A 27,099-nucleotide genomic window follows, 5' to 3' on the forward strand; every position below is an offset into this window, starting at 1 on the left:
TTCCCAGTCCTTGGAAACCAGGGATCTGTTTCTGTCTCTATGGATTTGCCTGTCCTGGCCATTTCATATAAATGGAATCATACGCTATGTGACCTTTGTGTCTTTCATAGTGAGCATACCATTTTCAGGGTCCGCCCATGTCGTACCTTGTGTCAGTACCAATCTTTATATATATATAAAAATTTTTTAAGTTTATTTATTTTGAGGGGTGGGGGAAGAGAGAGAGAGAGAGAGAGGCAGAGGGGGGGGGGGCAGTGCAGAATCTGCCATGGGTCTCAAACCCACAAACCTGTGAGATCATGACCTGGCCCGAAACCAAGAGTCAGATGCTTGACCCACTGAGCCACCCAGGTGTCCCAGTACCAATGCTTTTTAAGGACAGCTGTGTTTGTCCCTGTTTTGTTTTGTTTTGTTTTTTTCTCCAGATGAGGGAGTACCTTGTTAACTGTGCAGAGCATGAGATCTGGGGAGGAGGCGTCGTGGTCTCTAGGTGCAAATTTCTGGCCGGCTGTGTGTGTGTGACAACCTCCCCAACCCTGTTTCTTCATCTGCCGTATGGGCGGCAGGGAAATCACCATGCGACTGTCACAGGGTAGATGGGAGGCTAAATAGAGAGATGCCCGTGAAGGGCTTAGAGCTCAGTGTATACAGTATACAGTAGGTGCCCAACAGTTGGTGGCTGTGGTCCGAGCCCGTGAGTCTCTGGGAGGTCTGAACCTGGACGATTGGAAAGCGCGCAGCTATAAAACAGAACGCAGGTGGTCCAGAAAGCCAGTCTTGCCCCTTGGTCCTCTTCCCCCATCCCTGTCCTTAACAGGGACGCCAAGGGGTTCCCGTGAGGGCTCTACGCCTCAGTTTCCCCATTTCTAAAACGGCAAGACGAGCGCATCCAACAGTTTTGCTGTGAGGATGCGGGGAGAAAATGCACACAGAGCGCTCGGTAAGTGTTCGAACGCAGGCGGTGACGGCTGTCGCTGCTCCCGGACCTGCGGGCTGGGCGGCCGTGTTCTGGAAGTCAGCTCGGGTTCTCTGTCCGCAGACGTACTCCGGCCTCTTCTGCGTGGTGGTCAACCCCTACAAGCAGCTGCCCATCTACTCGGAGAAGATCGTGGACATGTACAAGGGCAAGAAGAGGCACGAGATGCCCCCCCACATCTACGCCATCGCTGACACGGCCTACCGGAGCATGCTGCAAGGTGAGCGGAGGACGGGGACAGGGACGGGGACGGGGACGGGGCTCCTCCCCTCCGGCCCGCCCGCCTGCATCCTCGCCAAGAATGCGGAGCTGGGCGGGGCGGGCGCTGGGCCCCGGGAGCCTTGTGACTGAAAAAGGGAAAGAAGGCAGCTGAGCATCTGGGCGCTCGGCTGGGAGGGCGAGAGAGAGCAGGCAGCTTGGGCAAATACGGGCATGGGCCGCCGGGGCGCCCGGCCCCTCTGCCGCCCCCCGGCCCCGCGGGGCCGTCAGGGTGCGGACCGCATGGTGCCCTCACCTCTGAAGGAAGGGGGTGACTGCCAGCCCTGGGGCTGAGCCAGCCTGCCCTGCACTTGGAGCCAGCCGAGGCTGGAGTCCCGGGGGGTGGTGTGAGAGGTCTTCTCTCCAGCCTCAGTTTCTCCATCTGTAAAAAGGGAGTGATAGGGTCCGTCTTGCAGCTTGTGGAGATTCTAATGCAGGCGTTTCCAGTCTGAAGGCCGTTGTTTATTATCTCCATGTTGATGCCTCATTATTATCACTATTCTTAATGAACTTTTAACTGAGGCGAAATACACAGACAGCAGGGCGTGGCCAGATGTCGTGTCCAGCCTAAAATTGATTTTTGCATACGTCTGCGGTCCTATAACCACCACTCAGACCAAGATGTGAAAGATTTCCAGAAAGTTCCCTCATGCCTCGACCTAGTCACTACCTCCTTTATAACCGCCCCCCCCCTCCCCGAGGTAACTGTTATTGTGACTTCTGTCACCTTCAGTTTTGGCTCTTGTTAGACTTCATAAAAAGTATGTCCTTATATTCATATTTTTCTCATAAGCTCCCTTTCTCACAATCTCGTTCCGACTGAACAAGATTTCGTTAAGAGCACAGATTCTAGAATAGGGGCGCCTGTGTTTAAATCCCGGCTCTGCCACTCAGTAGCTGTGTGACCTTGAGCAAGCTACTTAACCTCTCTGTGCCTCTGGTTCCTCATCTGCAAAAGCCAATGACAGTAACTGTGACCTATCTCATAGGCTGATGTGAAGATTAAGTGAACTATTGAACATGCAGGGCTTAGAACAGAGCCTGGTACTTAGCCAAAGCTCACTAAGTGAAGGAGCACCTGGGTGGCTCAGATGGTTAAGCGCCTGACTCTTGATTTCAGCCCAGGTCATGAGTTCACAGTTGATGAGTTTGAGCCCAAGTCGGGTTCCACGCTGCCAGTAGGGAGCCTTCTCGGGATTCTCCTTCTCTCCCTCTCTCTATGCCCCTCGCCTGCTTGTGCTCTCTAAATAAATTAAAACTAAATAAATGAGTAAATAAATAACTCAATAACTCAGCATAAACTATTCTCATCATTGTGCATAAAACCGGATGTGAGACATTGCAACTATATACGTTTTTTTTTGCATGCACATTGAAAAGAATATATAACTATTAAAATTATTATTATTATTATTTTAAATTTTAGAGTGAGAGAGCATGAGTGGGGGAGAGGGGCAGAGGGAAAAAGAAAGAATCGTAAGCAGTCTCCGTGCTCAGCACGGAGCCCGATGTGGGGCTCAATCCCACGACCCTGGGATGAAATCCCACGACCTGAGCTGAAATCAACAGTCAGACTTTTAACCGACCGAGCCACCCAGGCACCCCTGTGACTATTAAAATTAAAATCATAATCTGAGTGGCATCTAGAATCACTTTGTTGTGCTTCATGGGTCATGGACTGCATCTACTGTGCTTCATGCAGGGCTGGGTATGCCAGAAGCTTGGAAAACAGACGTTTGCAGTTGTGGGGCCTCTTCTTAGCCTCTATTTGAATAGCACTTTGGGTCAAGGCACAGACCTCCTTTAACATGAACACACACATTCTCTTTTTTTTTTTAATTTTTAAAAAAAAATTTTTTTTCAACATTTATTTATTTTTGGGACAGAGAGAGACAGAGCATGAACAGGGGAGGGGCAGAGAGAGAGGGAGACACAGAATCAGAAACAGGCTCCAGACTCTGAGCCATCAGCCCAGAGCCTGACGTGGGGCTCGAACTCACGGACCGCGAGATCGTGACCTGGCTGAAGTCGGACGCTTAACCGACTGCGCCACCCAGGCGCCCCTCTTTTTTTTTTTTTTTAAATCTTCACCATCTATGGGATAGGGTCGGTGTTACTACCTACACTTTCCAACAGAGGCAAACGAGTTTCTCAAAGTGCTTGGAAACCCAGGCCATGACCCAGGAGGGCTTACTCCAGGAATGCAAGGCTGGTTCACTCTTCAAAAATCAGTCAATATGACAGTCTAAAGAAGAAAAACCACACCACCATATCCAGCGGTGCAGAAAAAAGCATTTGACAAAACTTAGTATCTGTTCATGAGAAAGTATCTCAGCAAACTAGGAAAAGGAGGGACTTTCATCAACCTGGTACAAGGAATGTCCAAAAAATCTATAACATCAGATTTGATAGTGATAGTGACAGGTTGAATCCTTGCCCCCTAAGATGAGTAACAAGGTAAGGGTGTCTCCTCTTACCACCCTTGTTCAACATCATATGTACTAGAGGTCTTAGCCAGTGTAATAAGGCAAGAAAATGAAACTGGGGCATCTCCAAGTTGTGAGCTTTACCTGTTGGACAACCTTGGTCTTCTTTCAACAAATCCCTTTGCCTCAGCAGGGTCAAGCCCTTGCTTTCCTCCTCGGGTGTTTTGGGGGCATCGTAAAAAGAACAGCACCCATCCCAGTGCCGTTGATCTTTGGGGAGGGGTGAGAGGATTTTTCATCTTATAAATGGATCTGGTCTTGAGATACAGGAGTTCTCCTGTCTCCTTACGCTTGGGAGAGGGCAGCAGAAAAGGGCTTTGCCAGTCCTAAAGCTGTATATAATTGGTACATGACTATGAGGTGCAAATAGTCCTGAGGTTGTGAATCAGCAGCTAATGGGCTGTATCCAGCCTTCAGATAACTTTGGTTTGGTCCACACAGAATTTTCAAGATACTTGAAGTAGTTGTCAACTTTTTTTTTAATGTTTATTTTATTTATTTTATGTTTTTTGAGAGAGAGAGACTTACGAGCAGGGAAGGGGCAGAGAGAGAGGGAGACACAGAACTGGACACAGGCTGCAGGCTCTGAGCTGTCAGCACAGAGCCCGACGCAGGGCTCGAACTCATGAACCGTGAGATCGTGACCTGAGCTGAAGTCAGACACAACCGACTTAGGTTCTTGTGAAAATATCAGAACATCTGCCAACAGTGGGCCTGTGTCCCCGCATGTCAGCCATCTGTTTAGAGAGGGCATGAGTTTCCCAGGACTGGGGCACTCATTTGTGTTCACTGCCCGGCCCTTGGGTCTGACTTTTCAACCTCTGGGATAGCTACCTCCAAGAATGTTCTGAGTCAGGAATGGAGAGCTCCGTTCTGGAAGTTCTTGAGGTCAGGGATCCAGGTGTGCCTTGGAGACACCCCTCAAGCTAGAGGGTCTCAGGTAGAAGTGCCCCCAAGTTACTGACAGAGCAGGTCAAACCCTACAAGTATGACCCAAGCTGGACCACTGCAGACCTGGGGCTGCCATTACCTTCAACAACCAGCAGAGGGAGCCTTGCAAAGATGGCTACATGGACATGTAATCTCGGGTTGTGACGCGATGGTTCCTGGAGTTAGATACGTGTCATTGTTTAGAAAAACAAACAAACAAACAAAAACATTTCTTTGAGGTCTCCCTTGATGGAAAAGTTAACAGTGATGATTCACATACCTTTTTAAGGAAGTTGAACATCACAAAGTTGCAGCATTCATGGCATTTGGGGGTGCTTTGGGTTGCAAAAAACCCCCACGTAGCAACCAATTAAAGCGGCTTAAACAATAGGAGTTTATTATCTCACGTAACAAGAAGAGAACAGGTGGACGATTTCAGGGTTAGTTAATCCAGCAGCTCAAAAACAGACCTCTCTGGGATTTTCTCGGCTTCTCCCTCATGGTTACAAGATGGCAGCCATAGCTCCAGATATCATGTCTTCATGTGATGATAGCGGAACGCATGAAGGAAGTGGAAGGCTAGGTTCTTTTTTCCATGTCTCTTTTTTTTTACCCGGGAGAAAAATCTTTTCCAGGAATTCCTCAGCAGGCATCCCCTTACATCTCATTAATTAAAACTTGGTCACATGCCGACCTCTAAACCCAGGGTTGGCAAACAGGACCGGGACCTTCATAATTGGTTCAGACTATTCCTGGCTCTTTCCTGGAGCTGAGGGAGCTCCCACAAGCCCATTTTTTTTTTCTGAATACTGGAATGAAATGAAATTCCATTAGCGAAGGGGAAGGGAAAGTCACAGGTAAGCACTGCCACAGTGCTCTTAAAATACATGTGTGTAAGTTTAAAAAAAGAAAACCTTTAATATTTTATGTTCATTCTAGAAAAACTAAAAACATATACGTAAGCTAATGAGAATATACCAGCACCCATAATTCTTTCACCCAGAGGTCACCACCATTAACCTTTGGTATGCAGCCTTTCGTGTGGTAACTGAGATGAAAGGCTTGAAATGAAGGGAGTTTGGAGTTTCTGAAAATAACTGATTCCAGAGAAAAAAGGTCACTTACAACAGGGACCAAAGTTTCACTGGAAGGGGTGGGGGGGAGACGTTTTGACTGGGCTGGGGCAATGACATTGCAAATTGTAAATTTATTTTATCTGCATACGATAGGAATTTGGCTATAATTGGAACTAGATGCCAATTCTTACATTGAGTATAAAATTAAGGGCTGATTTTTTTTAATGTTTATTTATTTTTGAGAGAGAGAGAGAGAGAGAGCAGGGAAGGGGCAGAGAGAGAGGGAGACAAAGGATCCGAAGTGGGCTTTGTGCTGACAGCAGACAGCCCAATGCAGGGTTGGAACTCACGAACCGTGAGATCATGACCTGAGCTGAAGTCGGACGCTTAACGGACTGAGCCCACCCAGGCGCCCCAGGGTTGATATTTTTTAACCTTTTTTTTTTCTTTTTGGACAAAATCACATGAGAGCATATCGCAGCATTCCTCACGTCGTGTTTGATCTCTGCAGCACCAGCTAAAGAGGATAATTTTTGCAGACTTATTAGAGTTTTCCCAAGTGTTCTTTTGTTTCGTTGTTCTTAAAATACTACCATGTTGTCGTTTGCGGTGACTCTGTGGTCACAATTTAGTTGTGAACGGACGTGACTTCCTTCATGGCCTTTCCGAGCTCATTGACCTCGCGACACATTGCACCTTCAGGGAAATTGTCTGTTGTGCGTGGCTGCTGCTTTGTTGTGTGTGTGTGTGTGGATGATGGTGGGTGCTGACACCCCGTCATCGGCAAGATAAAGCTGTTGAGTTGGATAAGAGGCAGTGACGGGAACCAGAGAGGGCTGCTTCAGTGGGGTCTGGTTTCCTAAGTGGTGAACTCATCGAAGAATATTTCTGTGTCGGGATCATTTGGCTTCCACAGACAACCTCCCCTCCCGACTGTGGGGCACTGTAATACTCGATGACGGGGATCCCCATGTCAATACATTCCATTCCCTGCAGGCTCTACATTTTGACACAAAATCACATAGTGAGATGGAAAATGACTCAAAAGCGTTGGCACATTTTAACCCCCAAGGGAAATCCATTAACTGTGAGCACGGCCATCCGTGAAAGATAAACTGTTGAGTGTGAATGTTAATCAGCAGTTGCTACTTAGGCATTCATTTTGGCATTACCTGGTCCTTTCTGGAAAACTGGCAATGATAGAATCCGATGAAACAGATCATGGGAAAAAAGTAGAAGCTTTGGGAAAAAAAAAAAACCTTCTTCTCTCTAAAGGGGAAATTTGGTTTTTGCAAAGGAAGGTGTAGGCCCAGTTTGTGACTCCGTTGATGAATATTGCTGTCCCAGTCTGTAAGGTCATTCGGCTGGGAGCCACAAGGAGCTTTCTGTCTTTTATTTTTGGTTTGTTTTAATGTTTATTTACTTTTGAGAGACAGAGAATGAGCAGGGGAGGAGCAGAGAGAGAGGGAGAAACAGAATCAGAAGCAGGCTCCAGGCTCCGAGTTGTCAGCACAGAGCCCGACGCGGGGCTTGAACCCACGAACTGTGAGATCATGACCAGAGCCAAAATTGGACGCTTAACTGCCTGAGCCACCCAGGCGCCCCGAGCTTTCTGTCTTGTTGGAGACATAAAGCAAGCAACTGTGGCTTCCTCCTCCACAAGGTTTTTGTAGAACAAGATCGGGTGTGAAGAGGTGGGTTGGGATGGATAGCACATGTGGTGAATGTAGAATGTAATCTTTGAATGTGTTACATGAGTGATCCCTTAAGTTCCTGAGGACCCATCAACTGCCTAAGAGCCAGACTGTATCCTTGTCTGCCTATTCATTTCTGTATCTCCAGCATACCTACTGGTGCCCAGCATATAGAAGCTGCTCAGTTAATACTTGCTGATAATTAATGGATGTACTTAATCACTAACTCTTGCCCAGATTCTCCTTTCTAAATGTGCTAATCCCCCTTCACTATGTCTAGATATGTGTTGGGGACCCTACTTACAGCTTCTCCTTGAAGGTGGTTGCAGCTGGAGCCTTCTGAGCTGCCCTGGCTACCCTCCATGACTGGTAGCTGACATCCGAGACCTTCCTAACCATGCTTGGAATTCACTTCACTGCTCTCTTGGTGGATTCCTTGGCCCTGGTTTCATGCCTTCCTCTTCCTTGATTTGCTGTGCTGTTTAAATGGAGCACCTTTTCTAGTACCTTCTCAAGAAAGGATGTGTATAAGGCAGACTGAGATCCTGCATATCTCATCTGAAGACTTGATACTTCTCTAATATGTGACGGCTAGTTTAGCTGGGTTTAAAATTTCAAGCAACAGTTTTCTTTCAGAATTTTGAAGGCATCGCTTTACAGTTTTCTAGCTTGTGTCATTTTTGAGAAGATAAAAGCCCATCGGATTCTTAATCGTTCGTGTGTGACCAATTTATTCCCCTCCTTCTCTGGAGGCTTTTATACCCTTCTTTATCCCCCTGTTCATGATGATGGGATTTGTCATGGATCTGTTTTCACCCATTGTGCTGGAGACTTCATGGACCCTCTTAATCTGTAAACTCATGGCCTTAAGTTCTGGGACATTTTCGTGAATTACTTCCTTGATGATTTATTTCTTCTCTGTATTCGCTGTTCTGCTTCTCTAGAAGTTTTCTCATGTCCAGAATTGAACTCTGGCACTATCCCTTTTTCATCTTCTTATCCTTTTCTGGACACTTCCCTCAACTTTGTCTTACAAACCTTCCATTAAATTTTAATTTCTTTGTGTGTGTGTGTGTGTGTGTTTAATTTCTAAGAACTCTATTTTGTTTCCTGAATCTTTCTTATAGCATTTTTTCCCCATGTGATGTGATGTCCTTTTCCTTGGAGGATTCGTCTCCATGTTGAGTCTGTTACCTCCAGGATGGTTCTTTTCCTATTGACTTATTTCCATTTCTGTCTGACATATTAATAGCTTTCTTCAGAAGTTTGCTGATTCTTGGCTATCCGTGCATCAGGGATGCATCAGTGCATGGGCACCACAGCAGTGATAGGCGCTCTGAACTTGCACGAATAGCTTGCTGGGGATGAGCTTGGCTATTCCCTGGGGCACTTCTAGCTGCTCTTTCCATCTTTCCTTGGGCTGATCAGACTTTTCAGGGAAGATTTGTGTTGTCTTCTGCCTGGAGGGTCAAGATCTGTCCACAGTCATTTTGGTTGCATGTGTGTGTGTGTGTGTGTGTGTGTGAGAGAGAGAGAGAGAGAGAGAGAGAGAGAGAGAGAGAGCGCGCATGGGTGCGAGCAAGTAAGAGGGGGAGGGGCAGTAGGGGGAGAGAGAGAATCCCAAGCGGGCTCTGTGCCAACAGCAGAGCTCAACATGGGGCTCAATCCTATGAACCGTGAGATCATGACTTGAGCCAAAATCAAGAGTCAGATGCTTAACCCACTGAGCTGAGTATTTTGAAACTCTGGTTAAGAGGCTAAGGGCTTCAAACTGTGGAATGAAACTTGCACGTTTTCCTTCCCATATGGTCCCTGGTGCACCCCAGGCCAGAGACTCTCTGTTTAATGCTCTCCAGAGAATAAAATCTACCCCTTTCTGTGGGCTGTGGGAAGGGCAGCCATTTGGCTGCAGGGAGTGTGGAAGGTATCTGGCTTTTCCAGCAGCTTCTCAAGCCGACTTTGAGCTCATCCTCATGTTTATAAGTGCCCCTTCACCCATTCTTCCAGAGACCCCCTGGTGCAGCTGGTTACTGAGGTTTGGCCAGTGGGGGGGAGAGGGAGGTGCACAGGTGATTCTGGGATGAAATCACATTTCTTCCAGTCTTCTCCATTGTCAGCTCACACTTCTTCCCTGGGACTGCCATCACTCATCCTGTTTTCTGGCTTCCCAGATTTCGTTGCTATTGACTCTCTCTTCTCCGGTTCATTTCACCTGCTCCACGTGTGTTTGAAAAATCCCTTTACTGTCATTTCACTCAGGTTTGGGGAGGAAGGAGCCTAAATGCATGTGTTCAACCCACTCTCCTTCAATGGAAACTCTCTCAAACCTTCTTTTCCAAAGTGGTGATAAGGATAATAGTGGATTTTTATTGTGTGCTTGTCCTATGCTTTCTGGGATCATTCTCTATCAATCCTTACCCCAAACCTACAAGGCGGACAGGACCAGATTAAGATCTTTAAAATGAAACCTTGGGGGGGCGCCTGGGTGGCTCAGTCGGTTAGGCGGCCGACTTCGGCTCAGGTCACAATCTTGCACTCTGTGAGTTCGAGCCCCGCGTCGGGCTCTGTGCTGACAGCTCAGAGCCTGGAGCCTGTTTCAGATTCTGTGTCTCCCTCTCTCTGACCCTCCCCCGTTCATGCTCTGTCTCTCCCTGTCTCAAAAATAAATAAACGTTAAAAAAAAAATTAAAAAAAAATGAAACCTTGGGGTGCCTGGGTGGCTCAGTTGGTTGAGTGTCCAACTTCAGCTCAGGTGGTGATCTCCCAGTTCATGAGTTCGAGCCCCACATCAGGTTCACTGCTGTCAGCCCGGAGCCTGCTTCAGATCCTCTGTCTCCCTCTCTCTCTGTCCCTCCCTTGCTTGCGCTGTCTCTCTCAAAGTAGATAAACATTAAAAAAAATAATAAAATCAAGCCTTGAAATTATTATAGTGCCCACATATGTAATCTAGAATACAAGCAGTACTAAATTGTAAAGCCAGGAAGGCCAACAAAGTTTTTATGTTTCACCATAACATTTTCCTTGCTGGTTTTCATGAAACAGCAAATACTATGCCCTTCCAAAATTTTTCATTATTTTTCCCTTCATTCCTTCCCGTGTGTGCATGTGCACATGGGCCTGTGGTTATGTGAGTTGTCAGATAATCCAACATGGGAAGCGGGTGCTAATATTAATTTTTTTTAATGTTTATTTATTTTTGAGAGAGAGAGGGGGAATGAATGAGCGGAGGAGGGGCAGAGAGAGGGAGACACAGAATCCGAAGCAGGCTCCAGGCTCTGAGCTGTCAGCACAGAGCCTGACGCAGGTCTCGAACCCACGAATCGTGAGATCATGACCTGAGCTGAAGTCAGACGCTTAACCGACTGAGCCACCCAGGTGCCCCAAGCGGGTGTCATTATTAGCCTCCTTTTATAGCTGGGGAAACTGAGGCTCAGAGAGGAGAAGAACTTGCCAAAAGTCCCAAACATGTCAGAGCTGGATTTGAACTTGGGTTTATCTGACGCCCAAGCTGAAGGCTCGCCTGGTCAGTGGGGGGCTCCAGCTGCTGCACTGAGCCCCTGACTGTACCCCCATGGAAGGTTGTTTGCTCCTAGACGGTCTGTCTTATTACAGGTCAGGGTGTTGAAGCCCGGGCTGCCTAGGACAGTTTGTTGACTGGGGCAAATTAACATGATACATGTGGGGAAAACACCACCCTTGACGTAGCACTTTGGGTCTCCCGCCTCCCCTGCAGTGGTTTGCAGGTGGGGGTGGGGGGGAAGAGTGTGGAGGGCGCATAGGATTTCATTCTGATGTGCTGAGCACAGCCCTCAGGATGTGTTACCCCATGCAAGATCGCGTCTGGACGCGTTTTGTCCTCGTGTAATTAGCACCAAGCGGCCATTCTCAGGGGATTAGAAAAGAAACAACAGCCAGCTGGCCTCTGTCAGCTCAAACCCTCTTTAAGCTGGAGAGCCATCTGGGAGGTGGGGTGACCTAACCTCTAGGCTCTCTTGCTTTGCAAGTTCCCACACTCAGTCGCATCGCTCTGTCCGTGGTTGGCGGGCCCTGGGGGGTGGGGGGCAGCTCAGGGTCACCAACCCCCCCCCCCACCCCCACCCAAGGGCTGCTCTGCGAACTTGGCAGAGAGAGGAAGGGCACCCATGTCCCCTCCACCCCCCGCCCCTGCCCCGGCTCACTGCTCTGTAAAGCCTGCATGGCTCGGCCCTCTCCAGCACCACGCAGGGCAGCACCCTCCTACAGAACAGCCTCCCCGTTAGACAAAAAGGAGACTCAGCGTAGCAGGTGACTTGGCCCTTGAGCCCTTGTGCAGCTGGAGATGTCACCCTCTGCCACCCTCAAAACTGATGCCCCCATTTAACAGACCAGGAAACTGAGGCCCCAGGAGGCTAAGGGACTAGCTTGGGCCTTCCCATTAGAAAGGGCCGGACCTGGCCCAATACCCCGTCCTCTTGGGACAGAATCACTGCCGTCTAGACGCCTTGGCAGGCTCACTATTTTGGATGACGTCGATGATGGCCCTGGTGACGATCCTAGCGAGCGCTGCGTTCTCCGACGTGCCGTGGGTTAATTGTCAGCTTTGCGCATCCAGTCTGACATCACTGTTTCCATATCCTTGAAGGGTATGGATTTTTATCCCTCTTCTCCTCAAAAGAACAGTGTCTTGCCCAAGAGGCGGGACCAGGAAGTCATGTCAAGTCGTTTTGCTCCAGAGACCGTGTTCCTACAACGCGCCCCCAGAGAGGGGCCCGGATGCGTGGTCTTCGGCCTCTTGGAGATTTTGTCGCGGCTCTGTGTCTGGCCTGGCAGGGCGGTGGGGGGGGTGGCTCCATCTGCCTGACTCGGTCCTCACTGACACGCCGTGACCAAGCAAGGTCGGTGCTGAGTTGTCATGGGCAGTTCACGTTCTTTGCCAGGAAATGCGGAAGCATAGAGGATCGTCCGATGAGCCTTTTAGGGACCGCCCTGTGGTGTCTTACACGGAGGGGAGAGAGCTAGGGAGAGTTTGTTTATTTTTTAACAAGCAGTAAATACTGAGTTGAAGGAGCAGGCATGCTCAAGGGACTTGGGGAGCTCTGGCTGATAATCGCTGATGAGAAACGCACGCTCCGGCCTCCTCCTCCCTCTCTGTCCTCCCAACCCCAGAGGAAATCCCTGGTCGCCTTTGATTCGACACTGTTAACCGAGGCCCCGCTGTGGGGGGCGGGGGGGGGGCACAGTCTACTCCGTGGGGACAGACAAGGGGAGGGAGACGCAGGTATTCATCAAATCATTGCACAAACACACGTGCTATATAAGGGACTTCCAGGGGGACGCCTGGGTGGCTCAGTCGGTTAAGCCTCCGACTCTCGATCTCAGCTCCGGTCGTGATCTCGCGGTTTGTGGGATCGAGCCTTGTGCTGGGCTCTGTGCTGACCGTGAAAATATCGGTCTTCCCGCGTCCCACCCGCCAACTGGCCACGTCTGCTGTTAAAGATGCCAGAGCCTGCTTCGGATTCTGTGTCTCCCTCTCTCTCTCTCTGTCCTTCCCCTGCTCACCCTCTGTCTCTCTCTCAAAATAAATAAAGATGAAAACTTTTCTTTTTAAAAAAAAAATTTTTTTAACGTTTATTTATTTTTGAGACAGAGAGAGACAGAGCATGAACGGGGGAGGGTCAGAGAGAGGGAGACACAGAATCTGAAGCAGGCTCCAGGCTCTGAGCTGTCAGCACAGAGCCCGACACGGGGCTCGAACTCACGGACCACGAGATCATGACCTGAGCTGAAGTCGGACGCTCAACCGACTGAGCTACCCAGGCGCCCCAAGATGAAAAATTTTCTTAAAAAATTAAAAAAGAAAAGACACCAGACCTGGGGCGCCTGGGTGGCTCAGTCAGTTAAGCATCTGACTCTTGATTCTGGCTCTGGTCGTGATCTCACAGTGGGTGGGTTCAAGCCCCACGTCAGGCTCTGCACTGGCAGTGAGGAGTCTCCTTGGGATTCCCTCCCTCTCTCCCCTTTTCTCTGCTCCTCCCTGCTCGCTTCCTCTCTGTCAAAATAAGTAAACAAACAAAAAGATGCCAGAGCTTTGGGTAGGTCTGGAAAATTCCTGCTGGGTCCTGCACGAACCCTCAGAGTATGTCTCTTCCCACTCAGAATCTCTTGCTGCCCACTCTGCTGGGGGAGAAGGTGGCAGATCAAGACCAGAGAAAGAGAAGGGCCCTGACCTCCAGGGTGGTGGGTTCGGGCATCAGCTCCTGAGCTGGGTTCAAATCCCTGTTCTGCCGATGCACCCACTCCTTTGTGCCCCAGTTTCCTCTCTTGCCCCGTGAGGCTAATCACTGTGCCCACCCCAGTTGTTGCAAGGGTTCACAAGTGCACGGGGAACACGGTGCCTGTTCGCAGCAGGTGTAGTAAGCATTAGCTGTCATGCCAGGACCCGCAGTTGAGGCCCAGCACTGACATTCACCGTGGGTCTGGAATCCTCCGACAACGGCCTTCACACGTGGCACTAGGGGGGCTCCTTCTCTTCTGCACACGGTGGGGCCTGTGTCCTCCCTTCTTGACTGGCTGCGGTGAGGGGCGGCGGGGTGGGTAGTGGTGACCCTAAGGGACGCGGGCTTGGCCGCTGCCCTCTCGCTGGGTCCCACAGCAGCCTGGCATGGGAAGGAAAAGAAGCAGTGAGCCTAGGTCTGTTTTCTCCTTTTATGGTCAGCCTGCAGGCCTCTGGCTTCCCAGCCATAAACCACGAGCTTGTGTTTGGGATCGGGCCGAAATAGCTGGTCTGTGGGGGGCTGGGCGTCCCCTGAGAATCTTCAGGCCAGCTTTGGGGGAGGGACCGCTGGAGCCCGTCATCTGCTCGGAAATCTCACTCGCAGACTTGCACGCCCAAGGCCGGACCCCGAGTGTGGGGGAGGCAGGGGTGTGCAGGGGTGCGTGTGAGGTGAGGGGAACGCCGGGTCTCTGGGCTGAGCGACCTTGGCATGCCAGCCCCGGCCCTGCAGATCTCTGCTCCCGGACGGTGTCCCTTCCATCTCTGACCTACTGTGGCCCAGGTCCCGTGCTTGAGATGCTCTGCTTTTTTGGTGTCTCCTCCTGGGGAAACGCTACACGTCTTTCTCCAGGTAGCGCAGAATCGCTTCAGCTGAGAAGACTGGTTGGCTCTCAGGCAGCTGCCAAGCTAGTTGTCTTACACAGTATTTTGGGCAAATACCCATCGTAGGATCTGCTCGCTTTATGTATTTATTTATTTTTTAATGTTTTAAATGTGTATTCATTTTTTGAGAGAGAGAAACAGAGTGTGAGCAGGGGAGGGGCAGAGAGAGAGGGAGACACAGAATCCGAAGCAGGCTCCAGGCTCCGAGCCGTCAGCACAGAGCCCGACGCGGGGTCTGAACTCGTGAACCGTGAGATCATGACCTGAACCAAAGTCAGACGCTTAACCGACTGAGCCACCCAGGTGCCCCCAGCATTTCTTCACTTCCTGAAGTCATTGCTCTACCCATCTGACTCCCACACTGGATCATCAGTCTCTCAAAAGCACACTGAGTAGGTCTTAGTGAACTTGAGGTTTCCGGTGGCTGGCACACAGTCGGGGGTCAGGACTTGTTTGCCAAGGGGTTATGTGAACACAGACATAAATGTTTCCCATTGCTTCGGTCTCAACTGCCTTAGAGAGAGCGAGATGCCAATCAGTTAGCATTTCTTGAGTACTTCCTGTGTGTCCGGCGTTGTTCCCGGCCCCCGGAATCAGGGCCAGCCCTTGACCTCCAGCAGCTCACAGGCTAGTAGGAGAAGCGTGAAAAGCAGTTTTGAAACCTCCGAAAAATGAATAGCTCTGTTGAAGGAGTCCGATCTCTTAATTCAGAGATGGTGTAAAATTAACAGTGTTTTTAAAAAGGTTTATTGTGGTATGCTTTATTTATTTTTAAAACATTTATTTATATTGACAGAGAGAGAGCATGTGCTATGGACTCATGTGAACGTGAGCAGGGGAGGGGCAGAGAGAGAGGGAGAGGGAGGGAGAGAGTCCCAAGCAGGCTCCAAGCTGTCAGCGCGGAGCCCAACTCGGGGCTCCGTCCCATGAACCGCAAGATCTTGACCCGAGCTGAAATCAAGAGTTGGACACTTAACCACCTGAGCCGCCCAGGTGCCCCACAGCACCATCTAATTTTATATTTCTCTCACCCCAAGAAGAAATTGTGTGCCCATGGGTAGTCACTTCCCAGTCGTGCCTCCAGTTCCACGGGATGCCTCGTCTACTTTCTGTGTCTCTAGATTTGCCTGTTCTGGAAATATCCTATCTGTGGAATGAATGAGACACTATGTGGTCCCGGGTGCCTGGCTTCTTGCCCCGAGCGTCATGGCTTCCTTCAGGCTTTATCCACATTCTGTCCAGTGTCAGGGCTTTATTTCTGCTTTATGGCTGAGCGATACTCCATTGTATGGATGCACTGCATTTTGGGTATCCATTTAGCAGTCGACAGATGTCTTTATTGTCTCTACTTTGGGGCTATTATAAATAATATAAAGTAGCATAAGTTTTACTAAGGCGGAAGAGAAAAATTCTGCCTGTTACATCATACATGGCCCATTACTATTCCAGATAATCTGTACCCTTCCCCGCTAAGAAGTATTGAGGTTGAAACAATGATCACAGTGAAATTAAGTGCTACAGCGGAGGGAACTTTTGGACTGTCACAGCCAGGGCCACCACTAGGCCATGTGGTGCCCTTATAGAAATAGAAAAAGGCACCCCTTTCTCAAGGCACTTTTCCTTCATCTGCTGCCACATTGTTTTAATAAATATACAAATCTATAATGACCAGTGTGAATGGTTCCCCTTAGAGTTATGCAGTGTACAACTTGAACCACTGCCCCTGGCAGCCCCAGACGGGGCATGCAGTTGAAAGGCCTCCAACTGAAGTGCAGGGAGCTATAGTGTCAGAGAAAATCATAGAGGAGGTGACTTTCAAGGTGCCATTTCAAGAATGGATTAGGGTGTGTACCCCAAAGAATTGACAACGAGCACTCGAGTGAAAATTTGTGTTGGGATGTTCAGAGCAGTACTATTTACAACAGCTCAAAGGTAGAAACAACCCAAATGCCCATCAATGGATGAATGGATGCGCAAAATGTGCTCTACTCGTACAGCGGAATGTTATTCAGTCCTGAGAGGGAATGGGATTCTGGTACATATCACAACAGGGGTGAACTTCGCAAACATCGCACTAAATGAAAGAAGGCAGACACAGGAGGCTCCATACTGTACCGTTGTATTCACGTGAAGTGACTGCCAGCAGGTGTGGGAGGTATGGCGTGAAGGGTGCCTCCTGGATGGGTAGGGGCTTTATTTGGGGCTAGTTTTGGAACTAGATGCGCGCAATGCTGCGAATGGACCACATGCCCCCGAATCATTCGCTTCATTCGGTTAATTGTGTGTTATGTGAATTTCACCTCAATGGCAAAAAGAAGAAGAAAGAGAACAGATCAGGCAGGAAGAGGGAGGCGTGAGCAGAAGAAGCAGGGAGTGCAGAGCTCGGAGGGGACCCTGCTCCCCGCGTGCAGAGGGCTCTGCTCTGTTGGGTCAGATACAAGCCCAGGCTCAGGAAGGAGGCGGGACGAGCCAGGAAGTCGCGGGTCGGTACGCGGTGCCCGTTTCAAGCCCTCTTGGTGCCCGTAGCCGTCGCTCTATCAGCTTCCCACGCTTGGAGGCCGTGTGTTTCCGATGGGAATGTCTCCGGCCAGAGGTCCCCGGCAGCCCCCAGCGTGGAGCCTCCCTGGAAGCTTCTAAGCCTTCCCCTAGGACCTGCTGCCTCTCTCCTGGGGACCTTGCGGGGGAAAGGCCCCAGGATGGGCATCTGACCCTATAAATCTCCCAGGGCTGCCAGGAAAGTCTGCCTTTTCCCCTGAAGCAGATGCATCGAGATAGCCCCTCCGTTGTTAGTCGCAGAATCGTTCCTGAAAAGAGTGGAGGTTGTGCGGGCCAGCCCCAGGGCGGTCTCTCCCTGCCTGGCTCTGATCACAGGCTTCTTGGTTCCTCTCCTCCATGCCTGCTTCCTCAGTCTGTGTTTAATGGGTTTCTTACTTTGCTCTGTTCCCGGGCAGATTCTCCTCCTGGGGGGAAGTTGGAGGCACAGACATCCGTATTCCCTGATTGCAGAACAAGGAGCCCGTGGTTGTGTCAATGCCGGGCACCTCCCTCTGCCGATCTCCCAGATATAAGGAGGGGTGACCCTGACTTCGGTCTCTCTCCACAGTGCCCTGGGGAGGCTGAAGGTTTTTTTTCTGTTCTTCCCCCGGACGAAGTGCCACCAGTCCACAAGTGTGGGTTCTCCGAACAAAGAAAAGAACGGTGCCGTGGCAAAAAAGCAAAGGGTTTGGAGTCCCACAGACCGTGGGTTTGAGTCCCAGCCTGCCACCTGCTAGCTGTGAAACCGTGTTCATTTTCATTTTCTTTCTTTCTTTTTAATTTGTATTCAAGTTAGTTAACATGCAGTGTAGCCTTGGCTTCAGGAGCAGGACCCAGTGATGCATCACTTCCATACAGCACCCAGCGCTCTTGCCGAAAAGTACCCTCCTCAGTGCCCATCCCCCGACCCCCTTCCAGCAACCCTCAGTTTGTTCTCTGTATTGAGGAGTCTCTTATGGTTTGCCTCCCTCTCTGTTTTTATCTTATTTTTCCTTTCCTTCTCCTATGTTCGTCTGTTACGTTTCTCAAATTACACATAGGAGTGAAGTCTTAGGATATTTGTCTTTCTCTAATTTCACGCAGCATAATACCCTCGCGTCCCTATGAATCAGCACTCCTGTATCCCTTGGGTAAATACCTAAGAATGCAATTGCTGGGTCGTAGGGTAGTTCTGTTTTTAATATGTTGAGGAACCTCCACACCGTTTTCCAGAGGGGCTGTACCAGCTTGCATTCCCACCAACATCTCCACGTCCTCGCCAACATCTGTTGTGGCCTGAGTTGTCAATGTCAGCCCTTCTGACAGGTGTGAGGTGGTATTTCATTGTGGTTTCGATTGGTATTTCCCGGATGATGAGTGATGTTGAGCATCTTTCCATGTACCTGTTGGCCATCTGGATGCGACTGTGCCCGTTCTCTGGGGCGGCTGTACAAGCAGCTGCAAATGTCCTGGCCAAAAACCATGGGATTGGTTCTCCCACGCCTCTGCTGGCCTGAAGTCAAGGCGTTGGTGGGATTGCCTCTTTCTGGAGACTCTGGGGGAGAATCTGGGCCATGCCTGTCTCGTGGCTCCTCGTGGTGGCCTGCAGTCCTGGGCTTGCAGACACGTCACTCCGGGCTCTGCCTCCTTCTTTATGCCGCTGCCTCCTCCTTCCCCCTGTGTCTCTAATCTCATCCTCCTTTCTCTTAGAAATAAAAACACCCGTTGTTAGTTTAGGCTGCACCCCAGGTCCGGAGTCATGTCATCTGGAGATCCTTTAATTCCGCTTGTGAGACCCTCTCTCTAAATAAGGTCACCTTCTGAGTTTCGGAGCAGACCTCTCTTTTGGGAGGCCACGGTGACCTTGGCCGGTCACCCCACTTCTGCGTTCTGTTTTCCTCATCTGTACAATGGGGGTGATGTCAGTGCCCACCTCTGGGGCTGCCGTGGGAATTGGATGGGTCGCTGTCCCGAAGGAGCTCCACACAGGTGCAGTGAGCACTCTGGAGAGGGGGGAGCCGCTGGGGGGCGTCGTGGGTGACCGCTGTTCCTCTCCTGTGTCCTAAGCTTTGGGGTTAGAATGGTTTCCTCGAGAGCAGTAAAGAGTATTTTTTCGCTGACCATTCTTTGGTGGAATGAGGGAATGGTTATGCCTGCTCCCATCACCAACATGACCAGGTTAGAAGCAGATGGAGTGACAGGAAGGGTCCCTCCTGTTCTGATTCTCAGTCCCTCAGACCCTCCCCTCGGGGACAGCCACTGTTGGCCACATCTAGAGTGTGTCTTTGCAATATATCTGATGCATATACACGTACGTGTGTGTGTGGGCATGTGTGTGCATGCATGTGTATGTATATTCCTCTTTTTAAAACACAAAAGTCATAGTGCTGTGTTTCCTAGCTGTTTGATTTTTAGCTTAATATATCTTGGTATAGAGAGTGTTCTGCGTCAGTCTGTAAACACCTCCCGGGTTCTTTTTCCTGGCTGCCTAATGTGCCAATATACGGCCGTGCCAGAATTTAAATACTAACAGTTACTTAACTAACTGTTCTTCAGTGGACGGGCCAGTTAAATAGTTTGCTTCTGGCCTTTGCTACTACTGATGTTGTTGGAGTAACCAACTTGGGTGTCTGTCTTTAGACACAGGTGTGGGTGTTTCTGGAAAGGTATGGGGCGGCCAGGAATCACAGAAGAAGATGGGGGTGTAGGTAGCAGTCAGTACAGCTATACTGGAAGAGGGGACTGTGTGGTGAGGGAGCTCCAATGTGGAAGGGGAGCGCTCTGTCTCTCTGTCCTCTGGCTTCCTGGGGCCCTTCTCCCTGCAAGGGCCTTCCCTTAGCCTCAGCTCAGAGGTCAGGCTTGCCTGAATGGAGTGTCTCCACAGCCCCTGAACGTGGCCCTCACAGGCAGCTGAGGCCCGTGCTACCACCTCAAGGTGGAAAACGTGAGAGCAAGAAAGACAAAATAGTCTTTTGGTACTTCTGCCTTTTGCCGTGAGGGTTTGGCTCGACCAGGCCACCAAGATGTCCGTCTGTAATCTGAGAGAAGAAAAGGAAGTCTGACTGGAGGTGGCATAGGATCCGTGGAGCTTGCTCATTCATCCCATTCATCTTGCCCTGCGGTGGGCCACATCTTTCTGTGACATAAATGGCCCCTCTAGATAGGGTCATTACTGTCCTCTCTGCTCCCCAGTGACACACAGGAATGGCATTCTCCAGTTCCATCCATCTGTCTGTCCATCCATCCATCCGTCCATCCATCCATCCATCCATCCATCCATCCATCCATGTGTCCATCCATCCATCCACCCACCCACCCACCCACCCATCCATCCATGTATCTACCAATTAATCTGTCCATCCATGTATCCATCTGTCCATCCATCCATCCATCCATCCATCCATGTGTCCATCCATCCATCCATCCATCCATCCATCCATCCATCCATGTATCTACCAATTAATCTGTTCATCCATGTATCTATCCATGCATCCATGCATCCATCCATCCATCCATCCATCCATCCGTCCACCTGTCCGTCCATCCATCCATCCGTCCACCCATCCGTCCATCCATCCATCCATACATACATACATACATCCATACATATATACATACATACATACATACATCTGTCCATCCATCCATGCATCCATGCATGCATGCATCCGTTGATCCATCCATCCGTCCATCCATGCATCCATCCATCTATCCAGGTACTGGAGATACAATGTTAAACAAAACATACAAGCCCCCACTTCCACAGTAAAACTTGTTTCCAGTATAGGGAGATAGACAATGTGGGCTGGATGAGATGGTCCTTAGACCGACCATGACAGTGGTGGTAGGACAGGTTTACAGATTTAGGATCCAATTCTTGGGAAGTGGATCCTTCCAATGCAGAGACTCTTTCATGCCTGGGTTCCTTCTTCCACCTAGACTTGAGCATAGCTTTTTCCTGGCCTGGGAAGAGCCCTCACTCCTTCACGTGGCTGGGTCCGTGCTGGTCTCCCCAAGCTGGCTTGTCCTCCAGCACCTTCCCGGATCCCCTGCAGCCTGAGCCCCTCAGGACCCACTCTCTATCTCCTGTACTGCAGGAAGCAGAAAGAGCCCACACTCTGACCCACAGTGCTTCAAAACCCTAGTCGGTCACCGAAGTGGCCATGTCACTTTGGGCCACCCAACCTCTGTTACCTCAACCTGGAAAGGGTCGGGATCAAAGGTCACACGTAGGAAGTGCCTGCCACTGTGTCTGTCCCAATAAATAGTAGGTGCTGGGTTCAGATCCTGCCTCATCCACTGCTGTGTAACTATGGGCAAGTTTTAAGATTTCTGTGTGCCTCAATTTCTTCATCTGTGTAATGGGAATAAGATAACCTATCTCTAGGGTGTGCAAGGGCTGAATGTGTTAAAACAGGTCAGTGCTTCAAACAAGGCCTGGCACAGAGGAAGTGCTATGTATTACCTGCTACCATGGGATATTTTTAGGGCTCGCCATCATGTCTGATACATGGTAGATACCCTGGAAGTATTTGTTGAATGAATGAATAAACGAGTCAATTTTTCGCACCTAGATTGAGCTTCCCCATCAAGAAGTGCCCTTCCTCTAGGTTGGGGGGTAGCTTTAACAAGCTAAACTTTCTGTATCTGGAGCTCAGGGCTGGGGAGCTGGGAGGTCTAGGAACTGAAGGAAGAGAGTTCCAGAACTGGGTGCTTCTGCCTGAGGATCTCATGGTCCTGTGGGGGCACAGACACAAGGAATGGAAAAAAGCCCACCTGGGACCGAGTGCCTGGGGAGCACAACTACCATGGGACCAGGGGCACGAAATGTCATATCTGTCTTAGGGAAGGGCAGGAACCAGTGACAGCTCCTGAAGGTCTGCCTGGGAGGAGCTTGGAGGCCGACATTACTGAGGGGGCTGGAGGCTTTTCTTGGGGCTTAGTGTCTCTAGCAAGGTTACCTATCTGTGCAAGGTTGACATTGTTGAAGGAGATTTACAGCCAAGCCATCCCCTGGCTCCCTCTCCGTGGGGAAGACTTCTTGGAAGAGGTGTCATCTTTGAGGCTGAGGGACCAGGAGGTGGTCAGGAAACAAAGAAAGGAAGGCCTGTGCAGCAGGAGCGATCTGAACAAAAGCAAGAATATGCTTCGTGGGGTCACTGCACATTGAAGTAAAGGACGCATGGGCGCTGAGGCTGGGAGGTGGGCCGGGCTGGTCACCAGAGGCCTTGGGTGCCCTGCTCTGGAGTACGGGTCTTCTCTAAGGGCACTGGCTTATTATTATTTTTTTTAATATTTGTTTTTGAGAGAGAGACAGTGCATGAGTAGTAGGGGGGCAGAGAGAGAGGGAGACACAGAATCCGAAGCAGGCTCCAGGCTCTGAGCAGTCAGCACAGACTTGAATGCAAGGCCTGAACTCACGAACTGTGAGATCATGACCTGAGCTGAAGTCAGAGGCTTAACCGACTGAGCCACCCAGGTGCCCCTAGTGTTTATTTATTTTCGAGAGACAGAGAAAGAGAGAGAGAGAGAGCACAAGAGGGGGAGGGGCAGAGAGAGAGGGAGACACAGAATCCAAAGCAGGCTCCAGGCTCTGAGCTGTCAGCACAGACTTGAACGCAAGGCCTGAACTCACCAACTGTGAGATCATGACCTGAGCTGAAGTCAGAGGCTTAACCGACTGAGCCACCCAGGTGCCCCTAATGTTTATTTATTTTCGAGAGACAGAGAAAGAGAGAGAGAGAGAGCACAAGAGGGGGAGGGGCAGAGAGAGAAGGAGACACAGAATCCAAAGCAGGCTCCAGGCTCTGAGCGGTCAGCACAGAGCCCAATGCGGGACTCGAACCCACAGACTGTGAGATCATGACCTGAGCCGAAGTCGGATGCTTAACCAATTGAGCCACCCAGGTGCCCCAGGGCACTGGCGTTTTATTAAAATTTTTTTTTCAACGTTTATTTATTTTTGGGACAGAGAGAGACAGAGCATGAATGGGGGAGGGGCAGAGAGAGAGGGAGACACAGAATTGGAAACAGGCTCCAGGCTCTGAGCCATCAGCCCAGAGCCCGACGCGGGGCTCGAACTCACGGACCGCGAGATCGTGACCTGGCTGAAGTCGGACGCTTAACTGACTGCCCCACCCAGGCGCCCCGGCACTGGCGTTTTAAAGACGGCTTTATTGAGATAATATTTGCGTACCAAAAATTCACCCATTTTAAGGGTACACTCTTCAGAGGTTTTTAGTAAACCGACGGTATTATGTAAGCAACACCCTAATCCGGTTTCAGAACCCCAAATGCCGATTTGCAGTCACCCCACCCCCAGCCCCGGGCAACTGCTGATCTGCTTTTTGACTTTATGGATTTGCCCACTCTGGACATTTTGTGTAGACATAGTCCTACAATATGTGGCCTCTTGTGTCTGACTTAGCACAGTATTTTCAAGGGTCATCCGTGTTGTAGCTTGTGTGACAAGTACGTCACCGTCTTTATGGCTGAATGATATTCCCTTGTATGAATAGACCACCTGTTGTTTATCCATTCACCAGGTGATGGGCATTTGGGTCCCTTCCACTTTTTAGCTCTTACGATAATGCTGCTGTGAATGTTCAGGGGTCCGTCTTGCAGAGATACAGGCTTTTAGTTCTCTTGGGTATATGCCAACAACTGGAGTGCCGATCACATGGTAAGTTTACGTTGGACTCTCTGACAAACTTCTAAAGTGGGAGAGCGTTAGGTCGTAGAGTGATCGGCAGCTCGGTGCATCAGGAAGATCGCTGTGAGAGGGGTTTGGAGGGGGATGGGACAAGATCTAGGGAGATCTTTGGCGAGGTGCAGATGGAGAGGGGGATCCATAGAGTGGATTTCAGAAATGCCTTCCACTCTGGTGTTGCCCATCGGCAGACAGGATGCTCTGATTTCTCAGTTACGGTTCATTCGCCAAGGATTGAAGGTGTCCGTAACTCTGCCAGTATCCCTCGCAGGAGTGGAAGTGGGTTCCGGAGCCTGGCTCCATCCTCTGAGGCCCCTTTAAGAGTAGAAGGTGATCTGTAACGTTTGCTTGATTGTGTTTAATCTCACGATGCCCTGTGTCCCCTGCCTGGGTTCTCTGGTGGTCAGCAACGGAGACCGGCTTGGCACCTTATCTAGGAAAGGAATGAATGCAGGATTATCAGGGGGCTCACAGATGGGGTGGGAAGACTGGGGATCCGGCCTCAGAAATGGCAGGGACGGGCTCCTTGGGATCTGGGGGCAGGAAGTAAGGCCCCTCGGGGCTCTGTCCACCTGCTGTGCGTCCCCATCCACTTGGCTGGGGGACCGAGTGGGGCAGCCCCACCAACATGGGGTATATGATGCCAGGGGTGGGGCCGGGGGCACGTCTCCTAGAGGAACACGGGATGGTCTTCCCAGAAAAGGAAAATGCTAGGTTTTCAAACCCAAACTGTCCACTTCCCTACATTCCAGGTGCAGGAACTGAGGCACGGAGGGGTTAAGACCATTCACCCAACGCCACAGAGTTGGAAAGTGGCCGAGTGGGACCCCAGTCTGTTCCATCTGGCAGAGTGAGCTCCTGGGACCCCCCCACAGCTGGTGGGGCTGGGATGCCACTGCCTTCTGAACTAGTCAGACTCCAGCAGCCTTCTGGGGCCGCCTCCAGGACTCTCAGGGGTAGGGAAGAGTATCTAAAAGGGCTTTGCTGCCCTCCTGGCTCTGCTCTTGTCCCCTGTGCCCTGAGCAAAGAGCCCAGTTGGCCCCTTGCCACCTTTGGTGGGGCCAGTGAGCAGGAGTTTAGGACGGGGGCGGGGGGGCTGGGGAGGGCCATTAGCTAGGAGCTGATTCTAATTCACGGCCTTTTTCCTTTCTGTTCTCAGATCGAGAGGACCAGTCCATTCTGTGCACGTAAGTGGAACTCGTCTTTCCTGTTTTTCTACAGTTGAGGTCCAACCTACTGAAGAAAAAGGTCCTTGAGGGCAGGGCTCTTTGATGCGTTCGAGGGAGCTGTCCCAGAGCAAACTCAGCGTTTGCTCCGCGGATGGCCTCATGCTGAGACCGGCACAGCCAACCCGTCAGTGATGCCTGGTTCCATCTTGTTCTACACCATCCGCCTTTCTAAAACGAGCATTTTGTGCTCGCTTACTGCGTGCCAGGCCCTGAAGCAAATATTTCACAGACGGATTTGCATCTAATTGCCTAACAGCCCTGTGAAGGGAGAGGGCATCTCTGTGAGGGAGGAAATCTGGGCCTGTGTTAAACTACTGCCTGAAACTCTCACAATCAGCAACCACATCTGTGCCATATTTAGTGGTTGGGGTCACTGTGTCTTTGGTGAAGGCCCAAAGACGTCGTCAGAAGCTACTACTCAATTTAGAACCATTCAGAGAATCTTTGACATTCAGGAAAACCCCTCTTGTCATGGGCAGAGCGATGGGTGCCCAGCGATCTCCACATCCTCACTTCTGGAACCCGTGGCCATGGCAGGTCATGTGGCCTGGGGGAGTGAAGGTTGCAGATGATATTAAGGTTGCTAATCAGCTGCCCTTACAATAGGGAGATTTTCAAGGTTATCCAGATGGCCCAATATAATCACAAGGTTCTTAAAAGTAGAAGAGAGGGGAGACATCAGGGCAGAGGGCCAGAGATGCAATGTGAGAACTTGACCTAAGGTTGCTGGCTTTGAAGAGAGCGGACGCCAGGGGTGAGAACAGCTTCTAGAAGCTGGAAAAGACAAGGAGCTGGACTCCTGCCTAGAGCTCCCAGGAAGAAATACAAGCTGGGATGCCTGGGTGGTTCAGTTGGTTAAGCATCCAACTCTGGCTCAGGTCATGTCACATGGTTCATGGGTTCGAGCCCCACATCGGGCCCTGCTGTGAGCACAGAGCCCGCTTCAGATCCTCTGCCCCCCCTCCCCCTACTAGTGCGCTCTCTCTCTTTCTCTCTCTCTCAAACTCTCGATCCCCCTCTCTCTCTCTCTCAAAAATAAATATTGAAGAAAATACAACCTTGCCAACACCTTGGCTTTCGCTCATTGAGATCCGTGTCAGACGTCTGACTGCCGCAGTTGTGTGGTCACAGATGCCAAGTTTCTAGTAATTTGTTACAGCAGCAACCAGAGGCCCATACCCGTCGCTCCCACTTGAACCCCTGTATCACTCCCTCCATCATTTGTTACCCAACAGACTGAGTGGGCCAGGCCTCCTGGTGACCATTAGGCAGATGGGAATGAGCCCAAAATAAACAGGATCCCTCTTCTCAAGGATCCCTGTTCTCAAGAGGGAAACAGCAGGAGGACAATAGTCACATACTTGTCTTTTATGCTCTTTGACTTTATTGCTTCACCCTGTGAAGGGACGACCTTTCAGAAACTAGAAAAAAAAATACATACACACTTTTTAAATCACCAAAGTAAGTGTATAATGACAAACTGTGAAAGTTACAAAGAATGAAATATATTAGGAACTAGGAGAATGTGTAAATGGGAATTGTTCTAACCGGGGAAAATAGGAAAGGCCTCTCCAAAGTAGCGCTGTGGCAGGCTCTGTTCCGTCAACGCAGAGCCCGATGTGAGACTTGAACTCCCGAGCCATGAGATCCTGACTTGAGTCACAATCAAGAGTTGGATGCTTAACTGACTGAGCCACCCAGGTGCCCCTCTTCTGCTGGGCAGAAATGGCAAAGAAGAAGGGAGGGGAGAGGTTGCAGCATGTGCAAAGGCCCTGGGGTCCGATGAGTCATGTTCTAATTAAGAAACTGAGAGATCAGTTTGGCCTGAGCATGTCCCCCAGAAGAAGCCCTCTTTCTAGGAAGAGCCATTCCCAGGGCTGGTGGCTTTTATATTTAGTGCATTGGTTTAGGGGGAAAGATCTGCAGCCTGCCCATGCTGGCTCAACCACTTACAAAGCATGAGCTCAAATCTTTGTGATGAGTAAACCCTGGGAGAATTTGGGAGAAGAGTTTCATGTGGGGAACAGCAAGGGCAAAGTTTATGGGGTGTGGGACCATTTGCCTTTTGGGGGACAGAGAAAGTCGAAAGGGC

At 50.2% G+C, this 27,099-nt stretch overlaps 1 protein-coding gene across 4 annotated transcripts in view; it reads left to right on the plus strand.

The window, feature by feature from the left end:
- Positions 1 to 27,099, plus strand: part of MYH11 (myosin heavy chain 11) — a 125,697-nt gene that overhangs the window by 26,678 nt on the left and 71,920 nt on the right. For all 4 annotated transcript variants that reach the window (XM_043560451.1, XM_043560452.1, XM_043560453.1 and 1 more), the window contains exons 3-4: positions 1,040 to 1,196; positions 24,938 to 24,965. In XM_043560451.1, the coding sequence (XP_043416386.1) occupies positions 1,040 to 1,196; positions 24,938 to 24,965 (185 nt within the window). The remainder of the gene's footprint in view (positions 1 to 1,039; positions 1,197 to 24,937; positions 24,966 to 27,099) is intronic.

This window comes from Prionailurus bengalensis, chromosome E3, assembly GCF_016509475.1.
Source record: "Prionailurus bengalensis isolate Pbe53 chromosome E3, Fcat_Pben_1.1_paternal_pri, whole genome shotgun sequence".
Lineage (NCBI taxonomy): Eukaryota > Metazoa > Chordata > Mammalia > Carnivora > Felidae > Prionailurus > Prionailurus bengalensis.